We start from the raw sequence: 17,751 nt of genomic DNA on the forward strand, positions 1-17,751 counted from the left end.
AATGTATTCCTTTAAACATCTACAAACTTTGCAAAGCAAGAATTTGGTCTAGTTCACTAGGCTATCATTCCATGTCTTCAAACTAACACTACAACATTACCATTGCAACAGTCAGACATGGTGGTGGTGGTGTGATGGTCTGGGGCTGGTTCAGGACCTGGACAAACCGCTGTAACTGATGGAACCATGAATTCTGTTCTTTAGCAGAACATCCTGATTGAGAACATCTGACTTGACCTTAAATAGGCCATTTCTGCTGGGAAAATCTCCAATGTGGCTGAATGCAAACAGTTCTGCAATGAACTACTTTACCTTTAGGTAATGAAATGATTACTACAAAATCACATTTTCTCAGTTTCTTTGCTGATGAAATATTCACAAAACAAAGAAATCTGCTTTGGACCAAATACTTTTTCACTCTACGTTAAGTGTGAACATTCGTGCGTGCTTTAGACTTTACCATTTCAGTCCTCAAAGTGAGTTTTAGAAGAATTTCTTTCCTTTTAACCACCTGACTAAGAGTGGGTTACGTCTGATAAATTTATAAATCCTGCAAAACTGACACGTTTCAATAAACTCATGAGTAAATAAAAATAAATAACATATGATCTTTGTTCTGAATATAGCAGTCGTCTGGATTTGACATGGTATCGAGTTCATGTCCCGACACCTGACCTGATGGGATCCAGGCACACTTTTGTACCTCGTGTTTGCCTCAGACTGACACCTGTGTGACGTTTAGACATTGCACAGAGTGAGTCAGTGAACACAGACTTGAAACAGAGCGCACACATGCTGCTGACACTCAAATCTGCCCAATCAAGAGGCCCGTTGATGCCCTTCTAACAGTCCAGCAGCTGTTGTGTGCATTAATACTTTGCTAAGAGGCTCCTAGCCCACAGCGTCACATCTAATAATAGAGATGGGTCGGTTTACATGAAGGAAATCAACACACACCTACAAAAAAGCAGTGCATCCCACCCTGTGGGCCCAGTTTTGATTAGTCACATTAACATGCAGCAATAGAATTATGATTAGAAAACAGGACGGAGCTGAGAGAGAAAACACACAGTAGGTTCAAATACTTTACCTGAACACATTAGTGATACACAAATATCTATATGAGGTTATCTGATGCTTACTCAGAACTGCAAAATTAATTCACAAGGACATTTTGTTTTACCTTCAGAAAAAGCTCACCCAGCCCCAGTGAAGGACTGGAGTCCACCTGCGCTGAAAGGGGAAGGATTCCAGTTTTCCAGCTGCTGCCACAGAGAAATCCAGCACACGGGCAGCTGCTCGGGCCTCCCAGCTTTTCTCACACGGTTACCTTGAAGTTTTCCGGAGAATGTGTGGCCGAGTAGCTACGGTAACCCGTCACCAGTAAAAGTAACAACATTTGTCAGCAGAGAGGCTGCAGGTTATTTTGGGTCGGCCTGACCTATGTGCCTGGGTGGCGTCCTTCCTCATTGGCCAGAGGAATCGTGCTGTAAAGGGACCCTTTAGTACCAAACCCTCACTGAACCTTACACACCAGTAGTGCTCCATGCTACGACATTGTTTTTATCTCCCAGCTCTCAATGTTTGTTGTCTTTTGACATTTTCAGAAACTCCTCATTAGGTATAGCTGTTGGAGTTCATCCTATCCAAGATGGCTGCCACAGCCAATCAGCATTTACAAACACAAACAGTGATGCGACCCAGTCCGTTTCACAGAAACTAAGACAGAGTTTGGTGTGTTAGTATCAAGGGGCAGCCTTTGTCTGAATTTTCTGAAGCCAACCCAGAAGTGACAAAGATTGCAGTTCCACCCTCATCCTCTAGGGGCCGACACCAGATAGGACCAAGTTCCCATCACTGCTTCCATGTGCTGGGGCAGCAGAGCTGCAGGGCTGCCTAGCTTCACCTGGCTGCCATGCGAGGCTATAGTCGTCCTGGCTGCTTATGGAGCTCTCTGAGGAAGACCACAGCTCATGAGTTGATGGATGCTTCAAGTTAGAGTCGCTCGGCTGCGTTTTTCTGGCTAAAAGCACCCACAAATGTCCATTAGCTTCGGTTAGCTTTTAGCTGGGAACAATGGTGATGTCAGATCCTCATAGTTCTGCCCTCAGCTCCACCTCTTTGCTCATTTTTGGATTGTCTGGGAGTGACAAGATGTGTGACACGGCCAAGATGGTGCAATCAGAACTAGCCGTTTGGCTTCAAATAAGCCCCACAGAAAAATATAGGTGAGGTTTGTCCAATATTTCTACAAGTACCCAAGTTATTTAAGGGCTCTTTAAGGGCAAGTCACCCCCTGCCAGAGTCTTACTCCACTCCCACTTCCTGTTTGGAAGATGCAAAAAACGCTGTTGCCCGGCAGACCGAGAGGGCGGAGCCGCTAACAAATACACACACACACAAAAGACTCACAACGACCCTGTGGCATCATAATGTACCAGCTAATGTCATAGTGTACCTCTTAGCCAATAGCGATGGCAGATTAAAATTCAAATGCAGTGCAGAGTTTTTACCTGAAGACGGCCCAACACTGTTTTAGGCAGATTATCTCAATTTTAACTAAAGATGCACTAAAGTGCCAAATTATTGACTACACGTGTCTACTACACGATTAAACACACATTTATTTAGTTTATCAGCAAAACATGTTGATTTGGGTGTGACTTGCTCTTTAAATCTTGTTGAAAAGAACAAAGTATCATGATTATTGTAGAAAGAAAAACAAACTCTGAGATCCAAACTATTAAAAGTAAAACAAAATCATCCCATCCCCCAGATCAGTTGGACTGATTTGTTTTTTTCCCGAAAACTTAAATTGAGTCTATTATCAGCAGCAAGATTTGGGTCGATCACTCTTGTTTTAGTTACTCCTGTTGTGTTTAGTCACATTTTATAACTGGTATAATCACAAGTCTGCTTTTTAGTTCAACTTATTTAAAGAGCAAGTCACCCCCTGCCAGAGTATTACTCCACTCCCACTTCCAGTTTGAAAAATACAACAAATGCTGTTGCCTAGCAGACCGAGAGGGCGGAGCCGCTAACAAATACACACACACACAGGCTCACAATGACATTGTGACATCATATGGTACCAGCTAACATTCTAGGGTACCTCTTAGCCAATAGCGATGGCAGATTTAAATTCAACTGCAGTGCAGAGTTTTTACCTGACAACGGCACAACACTGCCAGTTTTAGACAGAAAATTTAAATTTTAACTAAAATGCACTAAAGTACTAAACTATTTACTGCACATGTCTGCAGCATGACTAGACACACATTTATATAGTTTATCAGAAAAAAAAGTTGATTTGGGGGTGACTTGCTCTTTAAGGTGTGCTTTTTTACTACAAATTTAAAATAAAAGAGCCTGTATTAGTAAAACTGCCTGTGCGGTTAGGACAAAATTCTCCCATTCTCTTGTTTTTGCAGATCTCATAAAATCATTGTTGAGGGTCAAAAAATCCTGCAGACCACACTTTGCTCTGCTCTAGTTCAGGATGCTTAAGAGTTATTGAAGGTAAACATTTCATTAACCACTTTTAACTTTATTTTTGGAGTCACCCAAAATCAAGATGGCCACCACAGCCTGCTGGACCTGCTGGGGGTGTAGGGACTAAGAAGATCACCAATGTAAGATGGTGCTTGTCCATGTAAGGCCCTATAGACCAGAACCAGGATCTTGAAATGAACCCTGAAGTTGACTGGCAGCCAGTGAAGCTGGAGGAGAAGCGGGGTGATGTGGGTGTGTTTGGAGGACTTGGTCAGAAGCCGAGCACAGGCGTTCTGAACCACCTGTAGACGGTTCAGGGAGGTTCTGCTCAGACACGTGAAGAGAGAGTTAAAGTTAAAGTTAAAAGTTAAAGTCCCATTAGTTGTCACACACACTGATGTGTGTGCGAAATTTGTTCTCCGCATCTGACCCATCCCTTGGGGGAGCGGTGAGCTGCAGACACAGCCGTGCTTGGGAACCATTTGGTGGTTTAACCCCCCAATCCAACCCCTTAATGCTGAGTGCCAAGCAGGGAGGCATTGGGTCCCATTTATTTCAAAGTCTTTGGTATGACCCGACCAGGAATCGAACCCTGATCTCCCAGTCTCAGGGCGGACACTCTACCACTAGGCCACTGAGCTGAGTTGCAGTAGTCTAAGCGTGAGGAGATGAAGGTGTGGAGAACTGTCTCAAGTTCAGAGCGGGACAGAATGGGACTCAGCTTAGCAACGTTCCTGAGATGGAAGAAGGAAGAGCCAACAAGAGAACCACATCATAAATAAAGTTATGTAAGCTAAAGCGCAGCATAAACAACCTGGATTTAGTTAAACACATCATGAAGTCATTGCAATATTGTTTCTGCCTTGTGTCATTTTAGGATGGAAGAAGGTCGAGCGAACAAGAGAACTGACATGAGAATCCAGGGTGAGAGCTGGAAATCAAGACAAACCGTAACAGTAGCAAAAGACCTGGATCTGCAGGTCGGTCTAGCCATGGTTTATTGTAGCCTTAGCAGGTCTACAACTGGCCCGGCCAGTCACAGCGCTCTACAGTGGGGCAGTAGAGGGAGGTGGAGTGTACAGTCGGTAAAGACGGCTCTCCCTTGCCCTGCCTCCAACATGCCTCCATCTAAAAGGCTAGATTATCCAGAATTATCTCTGTAGTTATGCTGCTATAGGCTTAGACTGCTGGAGGATACACTGACCACTTTCCACACTCGACAACTTTCTTCTACAATCTGCTCTTTAACTGTATTATTTCCTGCTATTTCAGCTGTTAGCTTTATTTTCTCTGTAAGTGTTTTTCTCCCCAGAAGAAGCTACAACGATGTTCTGCTGAGCTGTGGTGGCCTCATGGAGGGGGCCATCGTCTTGAACACTGCTGCTAACCACTTAAACATTCTCCCTCTCCTGATAATATCATTTTACTGTCTTTGGGGCGACGGTGGCACAGGAGTTAAGTGCTCACCCCGTAATCGGAAGGTTGCAGGTTCGAGCCCCGCTCAGTCTGTCGCTGTCGTTGTGTCCTTGGGCAAGACACTTAACCCACCTTGCCTGCTGGTGGTGGTCGGAGGGACCGGTGGCGCCAGTGCTCGGCAGCCTCGCCTCTGTCAGTGCGCCCCAGGGCAGCTGTGGCTACATCGTAGCTCATCCCCACCAGTGTGTGAATGTGTGTGTGAATGGGTGATTGTGTTGTAAAGCGCCTTGGGGGGTCCCAGGACTCTAGAAGGCACTATATCAAATACAGGCCATTTACCATTTGACATTGGATGTGCTACTACTAGTTTACCCGTTTAATTATAGATCCACTAGGATACATACAATAAAGTTTATCTCTCACCAAATAGAATATTTACTAAGAAATCACATTGTAACTGTGAGCCTAGCGCCCCACGACTTATTTTAGGTATGGAGAGTGATCACGCTAGATCAAACAATGGGCTGAGACAATGTCTTCCTCCAAACTTGATAGTTTATTTATGAAACACGTTCTTCTATATAAAAAAGGGAACAAGACAGTTAAAAACCCCAGAGGGGACTAATGACACCGTCTGCTGGAGGAGGGAGGCAAAACAACCAGGGCTACATGCATTTACTTAATACACACGGCAATCATCAAGCAAACAAGAATAAAAACATGCACTATTATCCACACCAACCGGTAATACGGCTGATCCCTCTCATGTATGCGGCCCTCCAAAGACAACCTTCTAGTCGTCACAGACCCCCTTTCTAAAAGTGACTCACAATTAGGAGTTTCATAAAAGGAAAAATAAGCATAACAAAATAACCAACTGAACAAAAACAGCAGTGCCAGCGCTTTCTGTTCAAAGGAAGGAAATAATTATCAAACTGCCGATTTCCTTCCTTTTCAATTAATCAGCACCTGCTTACCTGTTATGTCTCATGGGAAGGGCTCGCAGACAACGGGTAATCGGCACATCCACCACTGATCCTACAGCGCATTTACACACACACATACACACACGCACGCACACGCAGCATAGGCCCCAGCCTTTCCAAACAACTGTATAAAAATTAAAAGGATCCCTTACCCATGAAAATACTCCTCCATGCACCCAGTGTACAGCTCAGACACCCTGCCCCACCTGTCTGTCAGGACGCCAGGTAAACGCTGTCGCACAGCTGGACACAATCGGGGCTTTTAAAGAGCCGGCATAATAACGCAGGGAGGAGGAGCGCAGCACCGGCAGCGCACAGCACTCAGAGAACAAACGGCCATCCGTCACATAACCATAGAAACACTACTTGGTGTGTGTGTGTGTGTGTGTGTGTGTGTGTGTGTGCGTGCGTGCGTGTGTGTGTGTGTGTGCGCTCTGTCTTCTCCATCCCCAGTGAGTCGTGGAGGATGGCTGCTTATACTGAGCCAGGATCCTCTGGAGGTTTCTTCCTGTTAAAAGGGAGTTTTCCTCTCCACTGTCGCTAAATGCTTGCTTAGTATGAGGATTGCTGTAAAGTCACTGACACTAGTCAGTGACTCGATGCAACCTGCTGGGTTCCTTATATAGGACACTTTTTTCTGATTGGCTTAATGAACTGACCTGTGTTTGAATGTTTATTATGTGAAGTGCCTTGAGACGACTCTTGTCGTGACTTGGCGCTATATAAATAAACTTGAACTTGAATTATATTTGTGGAGAAACACCGAGCGGGCCCCAGAGCTGTGACTGAGAAAAAAACAGAAAAAGATGGCGGATCAGGAAGAGCTAGTTTGAAGTGGGCCGACAGAGGTACTCAAGTCCTGCATTTTGAGGATGTACTTGCTTTTTCTTCTTTGACGGTGTACGGCGGACTGCCCCGTTGACTGATTTCCATAGCGATGAACTCATCACATTGTTGATTGGTCCTTGTGTCCTAGCACGCAGAGACAGTTTAAAAGACAACCGCAGATTTCGCCCCACGACAGAGCTCTTTCTGTGGGCCACGCTTCATATTTGCACTAATAGGCTGAAGTTTTCACACTTAACATTCAAACACTTTTCATTACGCGTTTAGGACTGCCCAGCACATGACGATGATTTATATGTGAATAGACAGCACACATACCTGGCCGTTAACGTTTTTCACAAATATGGTTTGCATCAAGTTGATTTTATTCACAGTTGATTCAAGCAGAACTGTTATGTTGCATTATACAAAATTAGTAACGTAGTCCATCCAGTGTTTAGTGTCTGCAGCCATTTTGCTCTTCTTCTACATCCATATAAGGTATGTTTCAGACAGCATCCACATATTTTTACTTTAAATCGGTCTGATCTGGATTCCATCACCGCTCATTTTCAAACAAATTAAAAAAAAAATGTAATTCCAACAGAAACACAAAGAAAGGCTGGGCTTTGATTACACTTAAAACAGTGCAAGAGCTTGTATCCAATGAGTCTTTAGCAAAAAAATGCACCTGCGATAAAAGCTAGTGTGCACAGGCTGCCATGCAGGGGAAAACACTATTTACATTCTCACCAGGCTGTACATGTTAGCTCCACTTAATGCACTACCGCACCCCAAATAATATTTGCATATCATTAGTTTCATTCGTCTAGCAAAGACTGACAGGGCGGAACAAAAGAAAAGCTTCAAATATTTTTGTAATGGTCAACGATGAGCACTGCTTCTGCCTGTCCAAGACGTTATTCTTGGTGTTTGAAACGTTTTCTTTTAACGCAACGACCAAAATAAAGAGAAGAAGACGAAAGAAAAGTGAGTTTCTGGCACTTTCTGTCATTCTGAGGCTTAATAAAAGGAAAGGTGATATAATTTTTAAGGCGAAACTTGAGCCGTGGAAACGGACTAAAGGATGAAAGGGTGGTTCACAAAACTAACGATTTCAGCTTGAAGCAAATGCAATTCTCTTTGGTCTACCTGGGAAATGCAGTTTGGTGTTCCAGAGCAGTAAAGGCATCACGGAGGAAACAATCACACCAAAAGACTTTGTTTCCCTCTTCTTATCAGACGTCTGCGTTAAGCATACTGAGCCGTTTGTGGACTTCAGTATTATTAGCAGCGTCTCCAATCAAAAACAACTCAGGACTCCAGGTTAAAGGTCAGAAACCACACAAGCATCATCCATCTTCCCCTTTTCAGGCTGTTCAGTCCATCTCCGCCAGCTGAGGGTCCTTATTCCAGAAGAAAGCACCTATAAATAATGGAGGTCTCTGTTCGTGTGTTCTCCGTGGAGCACACACGAACATCGCGCTTTCCTTTTTCTTCACAGTGTTTTGTGGCCTTGAGTCGCGACGGAGACATCTCGTAATGAAGAGGCACGGTTCAGCAGCAGGTCAGTCGACCGCCATCAGGAGTCTTCACTGGCCCGTTTGCGAGACTGGTCGCCCCTAAAATCAAAACAAGCATCTATGTTAGAGACTCCAACCTGCAGCTGTGTGAAGAGGCGTGTGCAACAAAACTGACCGAGAAAATCCGGTCATGGAGAGCGCCATTTGAAGCTTCCGGTCATGATCGGCATAATCCGGAAGTCGGGACTCCACGGTAGGAGGGTTGATTTGTGGAATGAAGCCGGAGAAGAGCTCTGGAGCGAGCTGAGCCCACTCTGAAAAGGACCGCCACTCATTAGTGAACTAAAGGGACATTAAATAAGACACGTTGGCGATTGTGCGACGTGTTTGGGAGGCATTCGTCACCTGGCCGGAGGCTGTAGAGACCTTTGACCACGCTGGCCATGGTTGAGGGCTGAACTTGGAAGGGCATGGAATGAGCTTTGATCAACAGAGCTGAGAGAGAAAAGCACAGGTAAGGAATCAGTCGTGAAGGATAACAATGCTTTTTGTTGGACTTCATCAGCCTCTCATCACGGTGGAGGAGTTTTACTCCACTTTTCTTCCAGATGTCGTTTCGTTCTTTAAAGTTTGCAGACATTTATTTCTGCTCAGCTCCTTTAGAGTCTAAAGCATCTCTCGGTGGTTCAGGTCAGGACTTTGGGCCCTTGCTGCTGTCTCAAGCCGGGCGGACACTGTGTGACTTTTTCACTCGTAGCACTCGGCTTCAGCTCAAACTGTACGACTTCCTCGCAGGGCAGATCTCACGAGCCATGCGCTCACACTGTACGTCTGGTAGCAACACGTCGGCCCTAAAAATATGCTAAAAATAGCAGTTTTTACTCAACACGTCAGACTTTTTTGTCTTGTTTTGCCTGTTGTCCTTCGGGAGTGCTGCAGGAGGACACACAGGGATTTATGGGGGTTGGATGAGGAAAACCAAATAAAGAAAGTAAATCTGTGTTTTGTGATCAGTTTAATTTGACATGAACACGACAAACACGCTTTCTTGACAATCTTTGTGAGTAAAAAAAACGTGTAGAAACAAAAACGAACAGCGTGTGTTATTAGGAAATAGCGGGCGAGCGGTGTTGATGCAGGATTGCGCATGCACCGTGAGCGGTTCTGGTACTTTTTGGGTCGCAGCTGCTCGCAGCGCCGCTTCAACAGTGCGATACCCTCACGAGGGACGAGCGAAATATTAAACACTCCAGAAGTCCGCGCGAGCTCACGATTGCTGATCGGCAGCTGGTCACGTGGTGTTAATCGCCTCTCGTAACCCCCTGTACACTACACGACGCTCGGCGCAAAACTCAACCCGATCTCGTGGATTCTCGCACGAGTGGAAAATCGGCTCAAAAAAGTGAAAAAGTTGCACAGTGTACGCCCGACTTAAGACAGCATTCCTGCTTTCAACAGTTCACTCTCTTGATGAAAGACAAAGTATTGATGTTGCAGTTTCCCGAAAAGAACTTAAGCTGTTATAAATAATTTCACTTTTATATTTATTCTAAACATTTTGACGTTACCTAAGAACATTAACTGCAAGTAAAGTTTTATAAATGTCATTGACACTATACCCGCTTACACAAAAGGAAAAACTAAGTTTTCCCACTTTGTTACGTCACTGTGCTGAAAATGAACGTACGGAACCGGGATTTTAGGCCCGTCGTTGCACGTCTACTTTGGTCTGCTCACGAGAGACGGATCCAGAAATCCCGTGGTCCAGTCAGGAACCAACTTAAACCATGATACCGGAGTCTTTCATTAACCAGACTGTTGTGACCTTTAAAGACCCAAGTTCACTGAGAAACCATTTTTACTTATTATTTTGATCGGTCACTCTGAGTTTTTCATGCAGGCTGAACATGAAGATAGTCTCCTACACCTATCTACTGCATCAGCTTCTGATAGAAAACAGACGGTGAAACTCTAGGATTAGAAAATCCTGACAGATCTACGTCACACTGTCACTTAACTAATTCACTGCTGTCATTTGCATTTTTCTACTGTGTGGGCGTCGGACGAGCCCCCGCACCGTGAGAACAAACATGTCAGCTCTAAAGCCGATCTTCATCCGCATACGTTATACGTCATGTGATCAGGAAGCAGAACATCCATGTGTTAGGAGATCGTTTTGGGCTGCTGTTGTAAAAAAAGTGAGGCGCGAACCGGAAAAGCGTCTGCTGATCACAATTCAACAACGGATTACGAAAGAACGGAAAACGCTCGAAACGCGCGGATTCTTCCTGATGTGAGAGGTGAGTCTCCGCTTTGTTTTGGTTGTTTTGGCGTCAACATCATCCTAGCGCGCAACGTTCTGTGACTCTTACCCCCAAATTCCACTACCTCCGCTCCGCTCCGGCACGAACTCCGCAGCAAAATCAGTCCCGTTGTAGTCAATCAGAGCAATTCCACTACTGCGGCCGTGCTGCGGCAGTGCAGCGCAGGGCGCCGCCCTCTGTTCCGGCGTCGGGCAAAAATAGAATCGATTCCTATTTTTGCCGGACGCCGGAGCACCTCCGCAGTCAATGGACAGGAATCACAACCGCCCAACAGGAAAGGGAGCAAGCACAGCTTCCGTTATTTCACAATAAATCGATAAACAAAAAGCATTTTTTGTTTCATATGCACAGGTTTAACAACTTTTAACAACTATCAATGGCGGCTGAACTTTAAATGCACAAAAGTAAGCCATAAATACAGTTTCCACTTAGGGCTGTAGCGACGCCTCGACGAAGTCGACGGCTCGATTCTAAAAATTTGTCGACGTCAGATCCGGTAGTCGACGCACCGCGCCCACTTGTTGCATCCGCAGGAGTTTGTAAATGGAAAAGGAATCTGCATGTTTTTCCTCTAGTTCGCCCTCTTCTCCGCCTTCACTAACATCTCCACCAAAAACCGAAGACCCGGAACAACGTCCGTCCACTACTAGATTATTTTCCTGTTTTGCCCGCCTTCATCTCTCGGCAACGGACAACAACTTCCGGGGTCAGATGCGCTGCTTCGTCTCTACCGCAGATGTAGAACATCACCGGGAGCGTTTCTCCCTTCATAAAGGAGCTTCTTTCAGACATGAGGAGAGCTGTTTTGGTGGTAGCAGTCTCTCCTCCGTGCTGGTCTGTTTGCTGCTGGGTGTTTTTGGTTTATTTAAACTTGGTAACTTGAACTTAACGTTGGTAAAGCTACTGTTAGCATTTTCGCTAACAGCTTCTTGCGTTTGGATAAGCTGTTACGTTTTGGTTTGGAGTTCATCTTTTTTGTGGCGTAGATCTCCCTTTTATTACATTTAGAGTGTTGTGGGTTTTCGGTTTAGTTTAAAATATCACCTTGAGTTTGGTTTAACCGCCCAGTTTAGAGTTTGGACCTTTGGAGATAATTATTTTGGTCCAGAACCCAGTAATCTTTGCCCAGTGGGACATCCCTACTTCTTTGTACTTTGTTTTAATTCCCCACAGGCAGAATTAGTTTTATTATTCCCAACCTGTGGATGGAAAGATTTATGATTTTTGTTGTTGTAAATAAACCTGATCATCATTTTAACTTTTAAATCCCGTTATTGTCCCTTCCTTTTTGCACACGAGCCAAACTCCCCAGGAAGGGTCGTAAGACCACTCGCCTCACGCACATAAGTGACCAAAACAAAGCAGCATGGAGACACTCCGTCTTCTACCACCTCTCAGGCAGCAGCCTGCACTCCCAAGTTCTACACGTCACCAGAACATAACCAACCGCAACACAATAAAAGCAGTGTTATACAAAATGGAAGGCCTGTAGTGGTTATTCTCTTACAGTAACAATTTATCAATTTTTTGGAGGAATTTATTAGAGATTTTTTGGTTTTTATTAACTGTGCAATAGAAAAATAATCATTAGATTAATTGTCTAAATAGTCATTAGAATAGTCGACTATTCGATAAAATAATCGTCAGAATAATCGTTTTAAAAATAATCGTTTACCCCCAGCCCTATTTCCACTATCAAAGTAGTCACCCTGTGTTGATCCAAACACTGCTGATCTCTCAACACAAATGATGGGCAGATTAAACAGTTCATTTCGATGCTTCTCCCACACAACGGGTGTTTGGATCTAACTTCCACGTTTATTGCTCGGACTGTATCGCAAGATCTCAAAAATCCTGCACATGCTCATTTGCGCACCTCAGGTCTCCGCATCGGAGCCGTTGTAGAGCGGGTACCAGTAAAAATTGAGTTCTGAAGCGAGCGGCTGCGGAAGGCGGGGGCGGAGCGGAGGTAGTGGAATTTGGGGGTAAAAAAAAAACTGTAAAAACGTGAGAAATGCTGGCAGCGAAGGAGTTAACATTCATGGACTCACCCATCTGGACTCACGACGTCCTCAAACCGGCTAACCTCTTTTTCTGCACTGAGCACTACAGTCTGACTTGCTGGGACCTCCACTCTGAAATATTTTATATTTGTAAATAACCTTTCTCGTGACAGAAAGATGAATTCAACACTGCTTGAAAATGACCTTTAGCCTTTCTTAATTTGACTGGCAACAATAATCACAGCTGTCTTTCCTTTTGGCCTTGTGTTAACACACGCCTGTACGCCCCAGACCAGTTATATCCTGATACCTACAAACACACAAAGACAAAAAAGGTGGACTTTCCTTTTCCATCATCGTATAAAGATTTCCCAGACTTCAAGATGGCAAAAACCCTCTACACACACACACAGGTAAAGTTAAAGCCTTGGTCCATGGACGTAATTTTGGGGGGGGGGACAGGGGGGACATGTCCCCCCACTTTTTCCAAATTCAGGTTTTGACCCCTGCACTTTTTACCATCCAAAAATAATATTACGCTATATTAAATTGACACTGGTTGAGCTCTAGCACCAAACAGAAAACAACCGTTTGTGTTGAAGCTGGTTTCCCATTAGAACATACTGTAAAGATACCCCCCCCCCCCCAAGTCCCCCCCACTTCTAAAGTGAAAATTACGTCCATGCCTTGGTCACATGTATTAAAAATGTAAGCACTGCAAAGTAATTTGTGGTTTGTGCAACAAACAGGGAGCAGGGATTAACTCACGCATCAGTGTGTTTAAATATTTCTCAGCAACATGGTCAGCAAACAGCTTCAACAGGTCCTCTTTCAGGTCCCTGTTGAGTTTCGACTCAATGTAGAACTTGTTCTAAAAAAGTGTTGAAAAGGGAAAAATGAGAAGCAAGTGAAAACTGAATAAGAGTTTGAATAAAAAAGTACCTACCAAGTATATAAAAACTGGAACTATACACTCAAGAGAAGCTGTGTACTGCGTTAGGGCAACGTTGAAGTTCTCGATTAGGTTATGAGGTGAGCTGGCCTGTAATTCAATCAGAAAAGATCAGTTTTCACTTCTGTCTATGATAACTTTGATTTTTGTTGCTTTTTATTTACCTGAAGCCGACTAGAAACCTCGAGCAAGTGACTCGTTATCTTTTTTGTCAAATCGCTGTAGAGCAGCTCCGAGTGCTGCTGGCAGACACACTTGTAGACGTAACTTTGGAGGAAAAAGTCAAGAGAAAATGTTTGTTAGATTATTTATTCTGAAGGTTATTGTGTTAACTTCAAATATTACATGTTATGCCTTTTGTTGAAGTTATTTTCGTTCTATGATCTGTACCAGGAGTGTCCAAACTATTCAAGACAGGTGCAAAAAACCTCAAAGTCCTAGTCATTTTAAATCTGCACATTTTTATGGCAAATCTTTTTATTTGTGCTGCTAAAAATACGTCAAAAATAGTTGGTAATAAGAAATTTCCCAACATGAATTTGTGAGAAAATGTCGATCTACATTGGCAGTTTACTCGAGACAAAATTCATCATGCTTGACGTACCTGTTCGCTTCGAGGGCCGCAAATGGCCCCAAGGCTGTCGCTTGGACAAACCTAATCTAGGCCCAATCCCAATACTCGCACCGCGCCCTACGGGCGTCTGTGGAGTGCGGTAAGGGCTTCGAGTGTGCAGTACGCAAATGTGCAAATAATCGGGACGATGACCTTTGCGTCATCAACCACGACGCATTCCTGGATGCCGGTCGCTGTACGAGCAATTTTTTAAAGAAAATCTTTATTAACTTATTCACTGCCAATGACGACAAAAGTCGTCGTTTGCATTTTTTTACCGTGTGGGCGTCGGACGAGCCCCCGCACCGTGAGAACAAACACCTCAGCTCTAAAGCCGATCTTAATTTGCATACGTCACACGTCACGTGATCAGGAAGCAGAACATCCATGTGTTAGGAGATCGTTTTGGGCCGCTGCTGTAAAAAAAGTGAGGTGCGAACCGGAAAAGCGTCTGCCGATCACAATTCAACAACGGATTATGGAAGAACGGATAACGCTCAAAACTCGCTGATTCTTCCTGATGTAAGAGGTGAGTCCCTGCTTTGTTTTGGTTGTTTTGGCGTCGACGTCATGCTAGCGCACAACGTTCTGTGACTCTTAAAAAAACAGTAAAAACGGTGAGAAACGCTGGCAGCAAACGAGTTAACAAGTTTCAAACAAACGATTGACAAACTTTACATTCATTGCTGTCCACATTAACTCTTACTCAAACATTCAGAGCGTGAAAAAACATCATCAATAGTCTTAAAATGAACTTCTTTGGTTTGAAAATACGGATTTTCAAAAGAGGCACTTGAGGAATTATTCTGCCTTTGTCTCAAAATTCCCATGCAACAATGGATTGTGGGTAATACCATTTGCCCAAGTCAGCATTGATGCAGGGACGTGGCCAACTTCTACACTTGAGGATCGGCACACCATGCGCACTCGCACCCCTGGACAGGAACACACAACTGAAGGGTGGAAGTGCGAGTATTGGGAATGGGCCCTATACTAAACATTTTCAGGAAGTTCTCAGCCCAAAATCCCTCTCACATAAAGTTGTTTCAGAAGCTTTATTTTGGAGTTTCAGTACCTTCCAAAAGGAGCCGTTTCATGGTTCTCTCACTTTAAATTAAATAAGCTGTTGCTGACCGCATCCACCCAATGATTAGCTGCTATGGAGAGAGGGGCGGGAGGAGCTGGGAGTACAGCTGCTACTCCTCCAGCATGGCCGTTTCTCATAGATATGCATGCACTTGTCTGAACTCGTGTACTCAATTACTTGTGAAACATCATCGGTGCTGGCCCAAGTACTGTTCCAATCCTAAGTACACATCATGGCAAGTACTCTCAAAGTTCCCAGGTGTGTTCTTGCTCTGCCCACTGTGTCGAGGATGCATCACTGCATCCTTCTGCTGACTTGGGCCGGTAAGGGTATTCCATAATGTTGCAAATCGTTATACAATCTGACAGTTGTTGAGGAGAAAGTTCATAACTGTTGTGTTTTTATAGGAAAAACACATAAAACGTTGTCTGTTATTGTATTTAATTGTGTTTGAGCTGTAAAATTAGCTAACCCACTATCAAAATAAAAGCAGCGTTGCCTTAAATAGCTTCGTTTTGATGAAAAAGAAACACATTTTTTTCCTTTACAGCAGGAAATGCTGACATTTGATCAACTTTGATCAAAGTAGACCAAAGATCACACAAATATGAAGTATAAATTATTTTGTCGTTTAAAGGGTCTAACTAGACTTTTAATTTTATTTCAGGTCGTTTTATGATGAAAAGGTGTGTGGTTCGGTCCCAAATGCCGTCCTCGTCCCATAGTAAATAGAACAAACTTTCTGCTGTACCTGCCAAGAACATAGCTGACAAGTACACAATTATGTACTAGCGTTCTTGGGGTTTGAGGCCCTGTCCACACGTAGCCGGGGATCTGCCAAAACGTAGATATTTTTCTACGTTTTGGCCTGTCATCCACACGAAAACGGAGTTTTTTCACACGAAAACGGATCTTTTTAAAAACTCCGGCCAAAGTGAAGATCTGCGTTTTCTCCGTTTTGGGTGTCTGCGTGTGGACGGACAAAACCGGAGTTTTAAGGTCCGCAACGTCACTTTCCACGACAAAAAATGCTGACATCACGTGTGCGACCTGTGTTTACACTAGCCGGCATCATGGAAGCCCTCAGAGCTGCGCTCTGTCACTACCCGATCCATCAGTTGTCCAAGCGCTTTCTGCTTGTTTGTTTTTGCAAGCGGGATTACTGCTCCTTGCGGAAGACCACAGACGAAGGACGAGGTTAAGAACGGGGGAAGTACTGCCGCCTACAGGTCTGGCATGTCCTTAACAACGTATTTATCCGGGTACGTGTGGACAGAGTTTGTTTTTAAAACGAGGTGGTGTGGATGCAAGTTTTTGGAGGGGCGGATATTCGTTTTTAAAAAAAACCCGGCTACGTGTGGACTAGGCCTGAGAAACAGCCCACGACAGATGAAGGGGTTATGTTTTAATTTCCCTTATTGTGATGTCACAACAGGGGATTCTTTTAAGTAAACGATTTCCGAAACCAAACACGGAAAGTGAATGGATGAACGTTTTTTATTCACGTTTGGAATGTTTATAGTGGCAGTAGAGACGTTTTGCATCACAATTCCCCTTCCTCAAAGAAATCCCACCACAAAAAGCCCCAGCTCGGGTCTGGATTTACCCGTATATCTGTGCGTAGGAGACTGAGATGTGGTCTGAGGAGTTCTGGATCAGCAGGCGGTCTATTGCCTCCTCCAGGTTCGGCCAGTGGTTCTTCCTGTAATCTTCTACAGCCATCGAGTTCAAAACTGAGAGGAAACACAAAAGCACGCTCAGGTCTACACATGCGAGGGGGTGATCAGCAACCCCAGAGCCGGGCTAGGCCGAGCTGAGCGATGCAGGACAGGATCGGGTTGTCAACTTACGAAACTTGGAAGTAGATTCGAGGCTCAGCAGCCCCTCGGTGTTAGCTGGAGTGGCCGTGCAATCCGACTCGCTGCTTTCGCTCCCTGTATCCGAGTCCAGAAACTTTGCCCCGTCGGAACCACCGGGCCACAACAATTTGCGGCGACGATCGCACGGTTCTGCGGCAGACCCCGTCGGACAGGCGGGCAGCGGAGCTGCTCTATCCAACGACTGGCTGCTGAAACACGGTCGGACTTTACTGCCGCCACCGCTCCTACAGTGGTTGTGATTGTGGTCGTCTTTAACGTCCAAGCTGTCTTCCTCCATGGCCTCCATGTTCACATTTGGTCCTTTAGACCAAAGTCTGAGAACTATATAAACATTTCAGACCAGCGATAAAGGAATAAACACACACACAGCACTGTCGTTCGTCTTCGATGATGCACATCTCCTTTACGTTCATGAGTTTTCACGACACGTCGTATGAGCCCCGAGGAGGACGCTGGGAAATGTAGTTCCAGGAGTTGGGCGGAAAGAAATCCACTGAGAATGATGTATGACATGCGTAAATTGCCTTTACCTTAAACTAGAAGTCGTATTAATAACTTTATTTAAAATATATTGACTTAAAATGTTATATTACGATTTTAAAAAATCAACATTGGGGGTTGGGGGGTAATTCTTACCAGGGCCGTGCAGA

General features: G+C 44.5%; 2 protein-coding genes across 5 annotated transcripts in view; both read right to left on the reverse strand.

Annotated features, from left to right (window-relative positions):
• The window catches only part of mypn (myopalladin), a 30,994-nt gene extending 29,650 nt beyond the window's left edge, over positions 1-1,344 (reverse strand). For all 4 annotated transcript variants that reach the window (XM_015943854.3, XM_015943853.3, XM_015943852.3 and 1 more), the window contains exon 1: positions 1,184-1,344. The gene's annotated coding sequence lies outside the window, so the exon portion shown is untranslated. The remainder of the gene's footprint in view (positions 1-1,183) is intronic.
• Positions 1,345-8,071: 6,727 nt separating this feature from the next.
• cacul1 (CDK2 associated cullin domain 1) lies at positions 8,072-17,522 on the reverse strand. Its single transcript, XM_015943849.3, has 8 exons — positions 17,072-17,522; positions 16,828-16,954; positions 13,686-13,788; positions 13,516-13,611; positions 13,338-13,440; positions 8,648-8,737; positions 8,418-8,556; positions 8,072-8,341 (listed from the first exon to the last, which is right to left on the reverse strand). The coding sequence occupies exons 1-8, from the start codon at positions 17,385-17,387 to the stop codon at positions 8,302-8,304; spliced, it is 1,014 nt and encodes a 337-aa protein (XP_015799335.1). The 5' UTR covers positions 17,388-17,522; the 3' UTR covers positions 8,072-8,301.
• Between the last annotated feature and the right edge of the window lie 229 nt (positions 17,523-17,751).

Source organism: Nothobranchius furzeri, chromosome 12, assembly GCF_043380555.1.
Source record: "Nothobranchius furzeri strain GRZ-AD chromosome 12, NfurGRZ-RIMD1, whole genome shotgun sequence".
Lineage (NCBI taxonomy): Eukaryota > Metazoa > Chordata > Actinopteri > Cyprinodontiformes > Nothobranchiidae > Nothobranchius > Nothobranchius furzeri.

Excerpts from the sequence above, each read along its gene's own strand:
- cacul1 (XM_015943849.3), bottom strand. The coding sequence starts at position 17,387 with ATGGAGGCCATGGAGGAAGACAGCTTGGACGTTAAAGACGACCACAAT. Across the intron at positions 13,612-13,685 it reads AGGTTTCTAGTCGGCTTCAG|GCCAGCTCACCTCATAACCT; the intron begins GTAAATAAAAAG and ends ATTGAATTACAG. Across the intron at positions 8,557-8,647 it reads TCTCTACAGCCTCCGGCCAG|AGTGGGCTCAGCTCGCTCCA; the intron begins GTGACGAATGCC and ends GGTCCTTTTCAG.